Below are 13,295 nucleotides of genomic sequence, written 5' to 3'. Positions count from 1 at the left end.
ATACTGTATGGTCGCTGTCGTTCTAGTCCGAAAGGAAAAATCACATGCTTTAATATTAATACAGGCTTCAACTCGATTATTTTTCAGACCGGGAAATACTAAATAAGATGGGAATATAGTCTTGTGATTTACATCACTGGAACACCATTCACTCCAAACATGTCTGATTACATTAGCATTTGAATGACGTTGAAAGGAGAAAGGCTGGAACAATCATGGTCGCTGGAAATTCCGTTCCTTTCCCCATCATCCGACCTCAAAGGCTCTTGATGTTAAAATTCTAATACCTAAATGCAGTTTTCATGAATATTTGTAATTTGCATGTAAAATAAAATCACTCCGCGGTTTTGGGGTGCTCATCAAATCCATCACATGTGGCGGCAGCTCAGTTTATTCTGTTAAATTTCCAAAAACACAAAACTAGAACAGCAGGTATATTTGCAGCTAGAGTTCAAAGTACAACTCTGATTCCTAAAAAGTTGGGACACGGTGTTTATTTAAAAAAAACCCAGAATGCAGTGATTTACAAATCCTTTTCAACCTACTGGGAAAATTGCAGAATGCTCAAAAGACATCTGTGTGGAACATTCTACAGGTAAACGGGTTAAATGGTAAATCGAAAGGCTCAATCATTCAGAAACAAGGACGGGGCAATGTTCACAACTTTGTGAAACAAGAGTGCTCCGAGAGCACAATATCCCCCGCTGGCAACTCGGCCATAACGCTGGTAAAATGCGACTGACTTGAACGAAATTGCAATATGCATATTACCGACATATAACAAAGCCTCTTGTCAAATTTCGTGAAATTCCTCCAAAAACCCTGAGAGGTGTCGATTTCAGAAGGCGAGTACCCTTCCCGGGACGGACGGATGGACATCGCCACGACATAATCCCCCTTCGGGCCTTTCGGCCAGCGAGGGATAACATTTTCTTGCCAAATTACATGAAATTCCTCCAAAAATTGTGAGGTAAGTTGATTTCAGAAAGCAAGCACACCTTGATGAAATTGCCAAAGTTTGTTAATAATCAAGGGCATAACTCTAGTAAAATTTGCCCAAATTAAACGAAATCTCAATATGCGTATAACTGTCATATAATAAAGCCTTTTTGCAAAGTTTGGTGAAATTCCTCCACAAACTGAGAGAGGAGCTGATTTCAGAAGAACGTCCACCCTCGTAAAATTGTCTAAGTGCAAGTTATTTAATCAAGGGTCAAAACTCTGGCAAAATTTTCACAAACAAAATTAAATCGCAATATGCGTATTACCGTCATATAACAAGGCCTTTTGCCAAGCTTCGAGAAATTCGTCCAAAAATTGTAAAAGGAGTTGATGTCAGAAGGCGAGCACACCTTCATGAAATTGTCAAAAAGTACAAGGTTGTTAATCAAGGGCCTCAACTCTGGGAAAACGTGGCCCAATTTAATGAAATTCCAATATGCATAGTACCGACAGACAACAAGGCCTTTTACCAGGTTTGGCGAAATTCCTCCAACACTTGCGAGAGGAGTTGATTTCAGAAGGAAAACACACTCATGAAATTAACAAAATTATAATTCTGTTAATCGAGGGCTGTAACTGGTAAATGCCACCCATGGCATGGGTAATTTGCACATCTGTGAATGTACCATTAATGCCAAAAGGTACATACAAATTTTGAACATCATATGCCGGCATCCAGACGACGTCCTTTTCAGGGACGACCCTGCTTATTCCAGGAAGACAATGCCAAGCCACATTCTGCACACGTTACAACAGCATGGATTCGTAGTAAAAGAGTGCAGGTGCTAAAGTGCCCTGCGCCGACAAATTACAAAATTTGAAGTTCTTTATGGAAATCAGGGACGCCGTGTCATTCGGACTAAAGAGGAGAAGGACGACCCGAGTTGTTATCAGCGCTCAGTTCAGAAGCCTGCATCTCTGATGGTATGGGGTTGCATTAGTGCGTGTGGCATGGGCAGCTTACACATCTGGAAAGACACCATCAATGCTGAAAGGTATATCCAGGTTCTAGAGCAACATATGCTCCCATCCAGACGACGTCTCTTTCAGGGAAGACCTCGCATTTTCCAACATGACAATGCCAAACCACATACTGCATCAATTACAGCATCATGGCTGCGTAGAAGAAGGGTCCGGGTACTGAACTGGCCAGCCTGCAGTCCAGATCTTTCACCCATAGAAAACATTTGGCGCATCATAAAACGGAAGAGACGACAAAAAAGACCTAAGACAGTTGAGCAACTAGAATCCTACATTAGACAAGAATGGGTTAACATTCCTATCCCTAAACCTGAGCAACTTGTCTCCTCAGTCCCCAGACGTTTACAGACTGTTGTAAAGAGAAAAGGGGATGTCTCACAGTGGTAAACATGGCCTTGTCCCAACTTTTTTGAGATGTGTTGTTGTCATGAAATTTAAAATCACCTAATTTTTCTCTTTAAATGATACATTTTCTCAGTTTAAACATTTGATATGTCATCTATGTTCTATTCTGAATAAAATATGGAATTTTGAAACTTCCACATCATTGCATTCCGTTTTTATTTACAATTTGTACTTTGTCCCAACTGTTTTGGAATCGGGGTTGTAGTTCAATTGAAGATGGGTCGAAAAGGATTTGCAAATCAGTACATTTTGTTTACGTTTTACACAGCATCCCAACTGTTTTGGAATCGGGGTGTGTATGCATATCAATATGGGCACTTGAAATCCACATGATATTACAAAATATGCAGGACTGTAAAAAATAGCGTCTTAATTTTTTTTATCTTCAATCCCTGTAATTAGTTACGAGCAGGATAGCTAGTTGTATTGTTCGCCAACTCACAAACCATAAAGACTGAAGCGTATTTGTACCATCAGCTCCAAACTTCTAAATGAGTCCTATAAATTTGTAAATCTGCCCAATTATTCTTATGTAAGACACAGAGCCACGAATATGATCCTGGATCTGCTACGCAACAAAAGACTGCCCTGACATTCAGTGCTACTTTGCTAGTTCTGCACATTTTGCAAGTCTATGTCTGTGACTTGAATCACGACATACAAATTTCTGCTGAAATTGTCATTTTGCATTTGAAAGGAAAAATCAAAAAATGTTTCAGTGCTGGCTCAAGTAAATATAGGATGAACGTGGCACACAGGTCGTTACTTTCCAGTCCATACTTTAAACGTATTTGATGTGATTAAATACTTTCTCTTGGTTCACATTTTACTCTGCTTTCCTCAATTTAGCGCACGAACGAATCCTGCTTCCCCTTTCAGTCCTGATTTAAAAGGGGAACAGAGGGCAATATATAGAGTAAATATAACAATAAAACACATTAACGAACCTTATTCAAGACTTACAAAAGTTTTTTGTTCTAAGGTTGGAAAGTTATAGTGTTTTGAAAGTAGCTCGAGCAAACTATTTCCGCAGTTTGAACAGCCCGCCATGGTATTAATTTTATCCAATCAGAATGCACGTTCATTTTCTCTGCGTAACACTCATGACGTATGTGCCCAGTTGCGTTGGCTCATTGAGGTTGGGAATAGCACGTGTGAATCGGAAAGTAGGATGAATTGTAAGTGATCACAGTGTGTTGCTTTCGGGTGTAATAACAGGACCGATGGAAAGCATAACGATCCTCCAGGCGTGTCTTTTCACTCGTTTCCGCTGAAAAACACCAAGCGAGTTCGAGCATGGCTACGTATGATCGGCAGAAGCGATTTCAAGCCATCACGCGCTTCAAGGCTGTGTTCAAAACATTTCCTGCCCTCGGCATATGAGGAGGACTTATTTGCCAAATACGTTGGACTACAACCAGGGAAGAAGCCCAGGCGAATTCTGAAGGATGATGCCGTACCAACGGAATTTTGTCATAGGCCAAGTGTAAGTGAGATGGCGGTGAGCGAGTTCTCTGCACGTTCTGTGAGGTTGAAAAAGCGTCGAAAGGAAGCGAAAATGAAAGAGGTAGGACTCGTCTCGCATTGAAAAGTTGCAATATGCAACAATAGGAATAGTATTGTAAGTGTTGATGCGCCCGACGCCATAATTACACGCTTCTCTCCTAGTGCAGTGGGTAGGGCTGACGTCACGGTCTTTTAAAAATGCCGACTCTTGTGCCGTTTAGCGTACCGACTATTATATTTACAATTACCAAGATATTTCGTTGTTTTCTAGTATATAAATTTGATAGAATACTTAAGAATACGTTACTTTGTCACATCAGCAACTGTATATATTATATTTCAGGGGTTTTCAAAGTGTGGGAGAGTCAGCCCCCCCTCGGAGAGCAAATAAACAACAGCGCCCCCCCTTACAATTTTTGTTGTTGCTATACTTAATGTTCCATTCGTATTTTTTTAAAAAATGGTTGTTGTACACATTATTTTTTTCTTTTTCACATTTTAAACATCTGTGCTTTTTAAAACATCTTGTTTTACACATTTTAAACATCCCATAGCATCGTTAGGTAGCATCTCTTGGCAGACAACACACTGTGGCAGTGGAGCATCTTCAGATCCAGTCCATGAAAATCCAAACTTTAAATAATCGTGGTCATACTTCCTTCTTTTTCCAGTCCCCCAGGATTCCGCGGGCCTTTTTTGTGATTGTTGTGGGCTAAAATGTCTGATGTTGCGGGGGTTTCCGAAAAAATTGCGATGAAAGTTGCAGTGTTTTTTAGGTTTTTGTTGCGATTACATTGCGGGAGGAAGTGAAAGTTGCGAGAAATTGTTGTGATTTTCTCTTTTTGTGATTAAAATTGAGTGATATGTTAAATATTATTACTGAAAAACTATTGATTAAAAAAACAAAGAGAAATGGTCCTATAAACAACTTTACCAATATAAAAGATTACCAGGACTACAAAAATGCAGAAAAATAGGCTTTACTTATCCAAATGCACCTGTTGGTTCAAAAGTTAAAGTGCAGAGAACCTCACAGCACAACATGAAGTTACCTTAACATAGAATATAAATGCCTCAGCTTTCATGTAAGAAAAGAAAAAACTATTAATACTAGTACTGTGTGCAGGCAGTCTCTCCTGAAGACTAAATTAAACAATAATTATAAACTAATAAAATAAATGGCTCAGGCTTCATAGAAGAAAAAAAACAATTTGAACAGAATCTCACAGTATGATGCTGAAGCTGCCTAAACAATGGAAAATAAAATACCATTTTGGCAAAAATGTTGGCATCCATTAACTTCTTGTATTAAGTAAAAAAAAAATAAAGTGCACACAGTCCTTCACTGTAAACATAACACACTTTCAGTGTTGCCAGATGCTGCTGACGTTTTCCAGTCCAAAATATGTTCAAAACCCGCCAAAATACACTTGAAATCGTCCAATCTGGCAACACTGCGCGCATGCTGCTTCTCTTGAACACACGGAAGTAAAGCGGTCAGGCGGAAGGTAGTTTGTCGACGTCACCTCAAGACGACGCCAACGATTGGTCAAATTTGCGGGAAAGTTGCAGTGATTGGATATAATTGCAACACCGCCCTGAATTCGCGGGGATTGGTTGAATTTGCGCTGAAGTTGCAAATCGCAACATCCTGGAGGCTCTGTTTTTTTGCTTGGCCCAGACTTTGTCTCCTCACTCACTGTAGCTTTAGGTGCTAAAAACCGATCCATTTTGTCCCTCATGTTGCGCCCCCCCTGAAGAACTCTGGCACCCCCCAGGGGGGGCGCGCCCCACACTTTGAAAAGCCCCGTTATATTTGGTACCCCTTTAACCATTTCCCTCGCGTTCATTTATTTTAGTCACAACAAATATGCGAAATAAAGTGTCATGTACAGTAAGGCTCAGAGAAACATGACCTCCACTGTGACAGTAACACTCCAGCATGGCATGTGTGTGTGTGTGTTTATGCACTTGACCCTTAACACTACATCCCGGCACAGATCCGTAGAGGGAGGGGGTGCAGGAGCAGCAGCTCCTTTCTAAGAACCATATATGAAGATGATCAAATTGTTTATTCGGAGCGATGAAAATTCAAAAAGGGTTCAGAAATGTTCCTCACACAAAAAAAAGTGTTTATCATTAATTTATTTCTGCAATATTACACTCAGCCACCGAGCGTGATAAATAATTCCCAGTTGAGGAGCAGCAGCGTGGCTCGGACGATACAATCCAAGTGGCACTGTAGAAGAAATTCTTCAACATGCACGTTAAAGGTTTGTCAGTGTTATGGAGCCGAATCCAATCCCTGTGACGTGAAGCGAGATTAAAAGCAAGCCTGACTCCCTCCATACTGACTGAACATCATTATATTAGTGAAGCCAAGAGAAAGGAAATGAAAGACATCTGTCGCTAAAGTGAATTTCGAAAGTAAATGGAAAAGGGAGAACGATTACCAATGCATGAAGCTTCTCTTCCAAATCCTGGTTGGCTCTCTGCGAGGCTGTGTAGCTGTTCTGCAGTCTGTAGGAGAAACACACATAATTGATACAGCAGGAACAGGAAGAAACGTTCCATTTTACATCAGCTCAAGGTCTAAAGTTTTAGAAACGAATGATCCGTCGTTAAAGTGTACGTAATGCTTTTCTGTAACGCTTTAAAGTGCATATCACGGGTAAATTCAGGAGCAAGATCGATGTAATTCTCCTATTTTATATTAAACTTTAGTCAAATATCTAACATTTTGCACAATTTTTTTTTTTTACCTTGCGCAACACCAGAAAAATTCAGTTGAAATCGAGCCATTGGAGGCGAATTGGTCCGCCTCTGAAAAAACTTGGCATTTCGATTCCCCGGGAAACATTGATTTTCGTGACGTCGCGTGCGGGACGCCTCCCTCTGAATCCTACGTCAGCGCTGGTTTGTTTATGAGAAAACGACCTGGTGGTTTTCTGCAAATTTCTTCAACGTTATCGCGTAATTATTAAAATGGTTAACAGATGTATCGTAGGAGGGTGTAGCAACACCAATCTTGATGGGATTAGTACTCATCGTTTCCCAAAAGACCGGACAACGAGAGAGAAACGGGAGCGCTTGGTCTACACAGGCTGTGCACTGAAACCGTGCAAACCTCGCGCAGCCTGCTGGCGCTTCCGCAGGTGACGTCACGAATCTGGCTCCAGACTCCCTTGGGATTTTTCCAGACGCGTTTTGTTATTTTATTTTTTTCTGCTGTAGACAGATGGCCTTGTGCAAAATTACCCTTCTGGATGAGCGTGTAAAGGGACATACTTTCATATTAAAAAAAAAACAAAAACAAAACTGGTCCAGGATATGCACTTTAAAATGAATATACATCATTACTAACAACCAAAATTAATTAATAAAGCAGGGAGGAAAAATAATAATTATTTATTTTATCATCAAGCATAAAACTATCGATAAATCGCGGCTCCTGGATCCCGGAACAAGGCAGCCTTGCCTCAGGGCAAATCTCTCACATTGTCACATGTGGAACCCCGGTTGTGTTTGGATGGAGTCATTTCGGCTCATCTGACTCCGTGCTTGTTTACTCGCTGAAATTGGATATTGTTGTTGGAATTTTACAAAAATAACGATGGGAAAGCGCTGCGTTGTGTTTGGATGTTCAAATCCATATACAACAGGACATTCAGTTCATGAATTTTCAAGAAAAAACCTCCACTAATCTAAAGCGACAGTGGGTGAGGTTTGTGTAAACGAAGCGGGCAGATTTCGTGTCGCCTACTACTAATAAATCTGGTTCATCAAGTGTTCACCACCACCACCAGAACAACCACATGGGAATTACTGGAGCAAAACAGTAACCCATTTATTTAATAAATGACATTTGATCTGACATTTGGACAGTTCGTCAATTCCCCTATTATCTCACAGACACACTGCACCAGACGCAGGATTATGAGCAACATTTACACGCTCGCGACATCCAATCCTATCATATTTGCTGCACTTTAACAGGAAGAAAAATGCGCACGTGCAATCATTAATTATTAACCGAAACGTGTTCAACGCTCTCAGATTGCAATATTGCAAGACTCTGTGTGTTTTTAGTTTTGTTCAGGAAAACATGATGAAAGGTAACCACTGCGTTCTGCACATCTCTCTCTCTCTCCATCTCATGCACGCTACAGAGGAAGACTGTCTTGAACTGAGTGAACTGGCAGTTTCTCGTCTTGGGGGCTTGAAAAGGGAACCATTTACTCCGGAATATCCTTGATAATCATCTGCCCCTTCATCCGACATATAAGGATCCCAATCACTATCAGAATTCTCTCCAAAACGTGATTCCAGATCGAGACTGGTCTAACCACTGCTGCGCACGGGAACAAAATTGACACGTGACATCACGCACCCCTTCGGGATCTTCCGGTTCAGTCTCGGCAGATCGGATTGATTTTCCATCAATTCATGGCCTTTTGGATCAGCCATGGTTCGAAAACACATGGTCAATCAGCACAATGATTATTGTTTTATACAAGGGAAAAAAAGTGTGGTTTCGAGGTGTTACTCATCTCATCTCAGGCAAGCTGGAGCCTATCCCAGCTGACTACGGGCGAAAGGCGGGGTACACCCTGGACAAGTCGCCAGGTCATCACAGGGCCGACACATAGACAACCATTCACACTCACATTCACACCTACGGTCAATTTAGAGTCACCAGTTAACCTAACCTGCATGTCTTTGGACTGTGGGGGAAACCGGAGCACCCGGAGGAAACCCACGCGGACACGGGGAGAACATACGAACTCCACACAGAAAGACCCTCGCCGGCCACGGGGCTCGAACCCGGACCTTCTTGCTGTGAGGCGACAGCGCTAACCACTACACCACCGTGCCGCCTCGAGGCGTTACGTTCACTTTAATACACAGTAGTACAGTACCATTATATTCAGCAGTGCACTTCTGGAAACTATTACAGCAGCCTCATCTGTTTCATGCCTTACATTTAGAGTGAAGCAGACTAGCAGCGTATTCAACTCCATCCTTCAGAAGGCAGAACTGACAGGTATGGCCTGTGCGTAGATGGGGAGATGAAAGGTGAGCAAGATGGCCAAATAGCCCTCTGGAGAACATGCTGGAATATCTGTTAGTTTTAATTTGAAGATTTTTTGCAGGCTTTTAGCAGCTCTGACACTTAGACACAAATGACTGAAGATGACAGGATGAGGAGGAAGCAATGTATTTTCATCACCATAACCAATTTTTTCTTGCCTGCATCGCCGGAGCAATATCCAGAGGACATGCAATGTTCTCATACCATGTTCCAGCAAATAACCGGCAAACATTGCTAGGAAAATGTATAGGAGAAATGTTTTACTGTTTTCTCACCTATTTTAAATAAACAGAAGCACACACACTGCCCCCCCTCCCAATTTAAAAAAAAAAAAAAAAAAAGGGGGGTGTGTGTCACACGCTAATATTTTGTTGGACCGCCTTTAGCTTTGATTACAGTATGTATTTGCCGTGGCACTGTTTCGATAAACTTATTTCAGTTCAGAGTTGCATTCATTTCTCACCGAGACCTTGTGTTGAGGATGGAAGAGTTGAAGCACTGCGTAAAGTCTTCTCCAGCACATCCCAAAAATCCTCAATGGGGTTTTATGCCCATTCCATCAGGGGAGAAAAAACTAGATAGAACTCGACGCCAACGGCGTCGATGGGGATGCCTCCGCCCGGTAGACTACACGCCTCAAGTTGTGATTTGGGGATGGACATTTGACCTCACAGTAATCTTGACCTGGTGAAATTACTTGCATCAGCCTTGGAAATATTGTGTTCACAAGGTTCCCAGACAGACATTTGACCTTGACCTTTATCTCAAAATCTAATCAGTTTATCCTTGTCCCCAAATGCACAAATGGTGAAAGTTTGGTGAAATTCCTTTCACTCGCCTTGGAGATATTGTGTTCACAAGGTTTTCGGACAGACATTTGACCTCACAGTGACCTTGACCTTAGACCTTTTGATCTCAAAATCGAATCAGTTTATCTTTGTCCCCAAATGCACAAATGGTGAAAGTTTGGTGAAACTCCTTTCATCTGCCTTTGAGATATCGCGTTCACAAGGTTTCGGGACGGACGCACGCACAGACGGTCCACAAGGTTTTGGGACGGACGGACGCATGCACGTACGGACAGACGGACAACCTGAAAACATAATGCCTCCTGCACCTTACGGTGGCGGAAGCATAAAAAAAAAATCCATTGATGGGATAACCAGGTCATCAGCTGACTTCATTTTATTGCCCCATAACGTTGCTGAGCCTCGACCTGACCAACTGGAGCAACCACAGGTCAACACTGCCTCCACTCTACCACTATGCATGATGGGTGGATCACTTCATGCACTTCAATTCTTACCCTGACACGCCCATCACTCAGGAATAGGGTAAATCTGGACTGATCAAACCCAGAGGTGGACAGTAACGAAGTACATTTACTTGAGTACTGTACTTAAGTTGAGTATTTTTTTTTTGGCAACATGACGTTAACTTCACTACATTTGAAAGACAAATATCATACTTTTTACTCCACTACATTTCTATCAAGGTCCTCGTTACTATGAAGTGGCTTTGAAAGTGGATGGATTTTTTTCAAAAATGTGATTCCCCCCCCGCAGGTGACACTAACAGCTGATCAGTAATCACTCGGGTCACGTCACGTCCATAGACTGTATACAATCAAGTTCAATTTCTCCGCAGCATTATTTAACACGATCAGTTGATTGCAGAATGGAAGGCGGCGGTTCTTCTGGAGCATGCACGCACCCAGGGCTATACCTAGAACCCATGTTTCAGTTTTCTGAAAGGATTAAAGATTCGTTTCGTTTTAAATGTTTGCCGAAAACGAACCACATCACGGCCTACAAAAACTTGCCATCCAACCTGCGGAAGCATATTGAGGTATATAAACATTTTATTCCAAGAGAAAGCTTGCAACAAAGTTATCTGTGCTTTTAGAGCTAGCGATAACGTTGCAATAGCTATGCAGTCTGGTTAGTCAAATGACTTTCTATGGATTTGCCCACCAAGTTGCCATCGCCTTGTTCACGGCTAACGTTAACACACAGCTAGTTAACATGTAAAAACGGAGTTACGCTAACATGAATAACGTTAACTTATCTGAAGTCCTTTCAGAAATATGTTTTAGCATAATCTTGTCAAATAAACAGAATGTAGAAATCTTTCTTTTCTAGTAGCGTTAGCTACACAATATGATTTGAGTTTGAAAAGAGTCAGGTGGCGTTTCACTGACTAGCTAGCTTAACGTTAAACCACCATGATGGCACAGCATGCGTTCATTTTGTGAACTCACATTTCTGTCTTTGGTAACGGAGTTAGGTTTTTTTTAAGCGTTGTGGCAATAATACAATGATGTGTTGATGGAAAATGTACTTTTAATATTTAAGTATTTTTAAAAGCAAGTACTTTAACTTAAGTAAAACATTTGACTGGACAACTTTCACTTGTATCGGAGTAACATTTGACCAGCGGGATCTGTACTAGTTGGGTCCACCTCTGATCAAATCGCATGACACCCCCCCACCCACCCAATCTCTCTCCCCCCTCTCCCACTGTCTCTCCCCTTTGCCCGATTCTCCCCTCCCCTTTCTCTCCCCTCCACTCTCAGTCTGTCTCTCCTCCCGTCTCTTCTCCTTCCCTCCCCATCTGTCTCTTTTCCCTCCACACCCTCTGCCCCCCCCCCCCAATCTTCCATTCCCTGGGAATGACTGCTGATAAACTGGAGAGGGGACGAGAAAAACAAATACAGCAGTCGTTATTAGAATTTTCCGACTTTATATATGTTTGTAAAAACCCACTGTAACCTTAGAGTCTGAATTCAGGCATGTAAGCCTGGTACAGTGTACTCACATTGACGCGCATGCACACTGTGGCACACATTCATTTCCCGATTGTTATCCAATCAGATTAATATATAAAAACACCGAGGTTTTGGAGAAGTTGAGCAGAAGCGCAGTCTCCGATTTGATGGGAAGAATGCTGACTGAATCCGGCTGCCATTTAGAAACATGTGCGACAAGTACGCAGCCTGATTAGAAATGAAAACCGGTCTGATTGCAACGGAATTAGACACCGACTTAACCATGGAGACCGACTCGGAGGAAACAAGTGGCAAATGACAGCAGATCGGGCTGGATGATCAGGAGACACAATGCAGATACAACAGGTAAACTTTTTCATGAACGTTTCCATTAAGTTGAAGAACAGAATAGGCAAGTACATCCTGGCCAGCGTTCATCCTGCCAAGTGGTCCTACAGGTTTTTAGTGAGTTTAAGAGAGATGATCGTCATTTGCACCGTCACTTGAATCTCATATTTGCATACGAGAGTGCATCTGCTCTCATTAAAACCAGAAAACACACCGCAGCAAATCTTTTTATATGTATTTAATAGTGCTGTCAAAAATGTCGCGTTATTAACGCGTTAACTTGACTCAATTTTAACGGCGATAATTTTTTTATCGCGAGATTAACGCTCTGACATGATGTAGGTTTGTCATAAGCTTTTGAAACTGCCAGGAACTTGGAACAGAGACTTTGCTTAGAAAACCGATAGCAGCTAGACTGTAATGCCACGCCCCGCACAGCCAGAGTCCTCTGCCCTCCCCCCCAAAGAACCAGCGCGGGCAGGGCGCGCTCGTAGAGCTGGGATTTATGGCTCTTTGATGGGATCCGCAGCTTTGTGATCCGTTCTTTGAAAAGAGCCGTTCAAAAGACTGGCTCATTTGGCTCTTTTTAAATATTTATTCAGTTTTAAGAAGACAGCGTCTAAAGAAGCCAGATCCCTCTGAACTGTAAACCCAATGCTATCCCAGAAATCCTTCCTGTAATATGCAAATTTGGCCGCCTCTGATTGGACAGCGCGACGCATCAACAGGCAGACAGTGTAAAAGTACAAAATGTGTTAAGTGAGCTGAAACAGTAAAGATCAGATTCAATGCAATATTTATCAACGAACAACTTTAAGTTAATATAATAGTGTACTTTATATTATAATCAAGCATGTCAAGCCTACCGTCACTGTGTAACCTGTCTCTCTGATTAGAGTTGTAGACTAACTCAAGCAGTAGATCACTTCACTCATGGTTCTTTTGCCAGCCCCGGTGTTCGGCTTAGGTTTCACTTTGCAGTGGCTGTGTCAAGACGTTTTATGCTTTGCAATACAAAGCAAGCCCATTCACGTTTTTATGCTGATAAGAGAATTACAATGGTTTTTCATGTGACAAAAATGTGCGATTAAATTGCGATTAATTGCGAGTTAACTATGACCGTCGCGACATTAATCGCGATTAAATATTTTAATCGCTTGACAGCACTAGTATTTAAGCTTAGTGGTGGGTGAT

At 41.8% G+C, this 13,295-nt stretch overlaps 1 protein-coding gene and 1 long non-coding RNA gene across 7 annotated transcripts in view; one reads left to right on the top strand and one right to left on the bottom strand.

Annotated features, from left to right (window-relative positions):
- Positions 1 to 13,295, bottom strand: part of tjap1 (tight junction associated protein 1 (peripheral)) — a 247,775-nt gene that overhangs the window by 23,953 nt on the left and 210,527 nt on the right. For all 4 annotated transcript variants that reach the window (XM_060925556.1, XM_060925555.1, XM_060925558.1 and 1 more), the window contains exon 6: positions 6,348 to 6,414. In XM_060925556.1, coding sequence (XP_060781539.1) covers positions 6,348 to 6,414 — 67 coding nt within the window. The remainder of the gene's footprint in view (positions 1 to 6,347; positions 6,415 to 13,295) is intronic.
- LOC132889253 (uncharacterized) overlaps positions 3,523 to 13,295 on the top strand; it is a 31,190-nt gene continuing 21,417 nt past the window's right edge. For 2 of the 3 annotated variants that reach the window (XR_009655035.1, XR_009655034.1), the window contains exon 1: positions 11,742 to 12,119. This is a non-coding gene — a long non-coding RNA (uncharacterized LOC132889253). Of the gene's footprint in view, positions 3,875 to 11,741; positions 12,120 to 13,295 lie in introns of those variants that run through there. The other variant, XR_009655033.1, reaches the window with a different exon arrangement.

Source organism: Neoarius graeffei, chromosome 7, assembly GCF_027579695.1.
Source record: "Neoarius graeffei isolate fNeoGra1 chromosome 7, fNeoGra1.pri, whole genome shotgun sequence".
Taxonomy (NCBI): Eukaryota; Metazoa; Chordata; class Actinopteri; order Siluriformes; family Ariidae; genus Neoarius; species Neoarius graeffei.
Note: the sequence above shows the minus strand (reverse complement) of the source record. Positions and strands in the feature narration are given on the sequence as shown.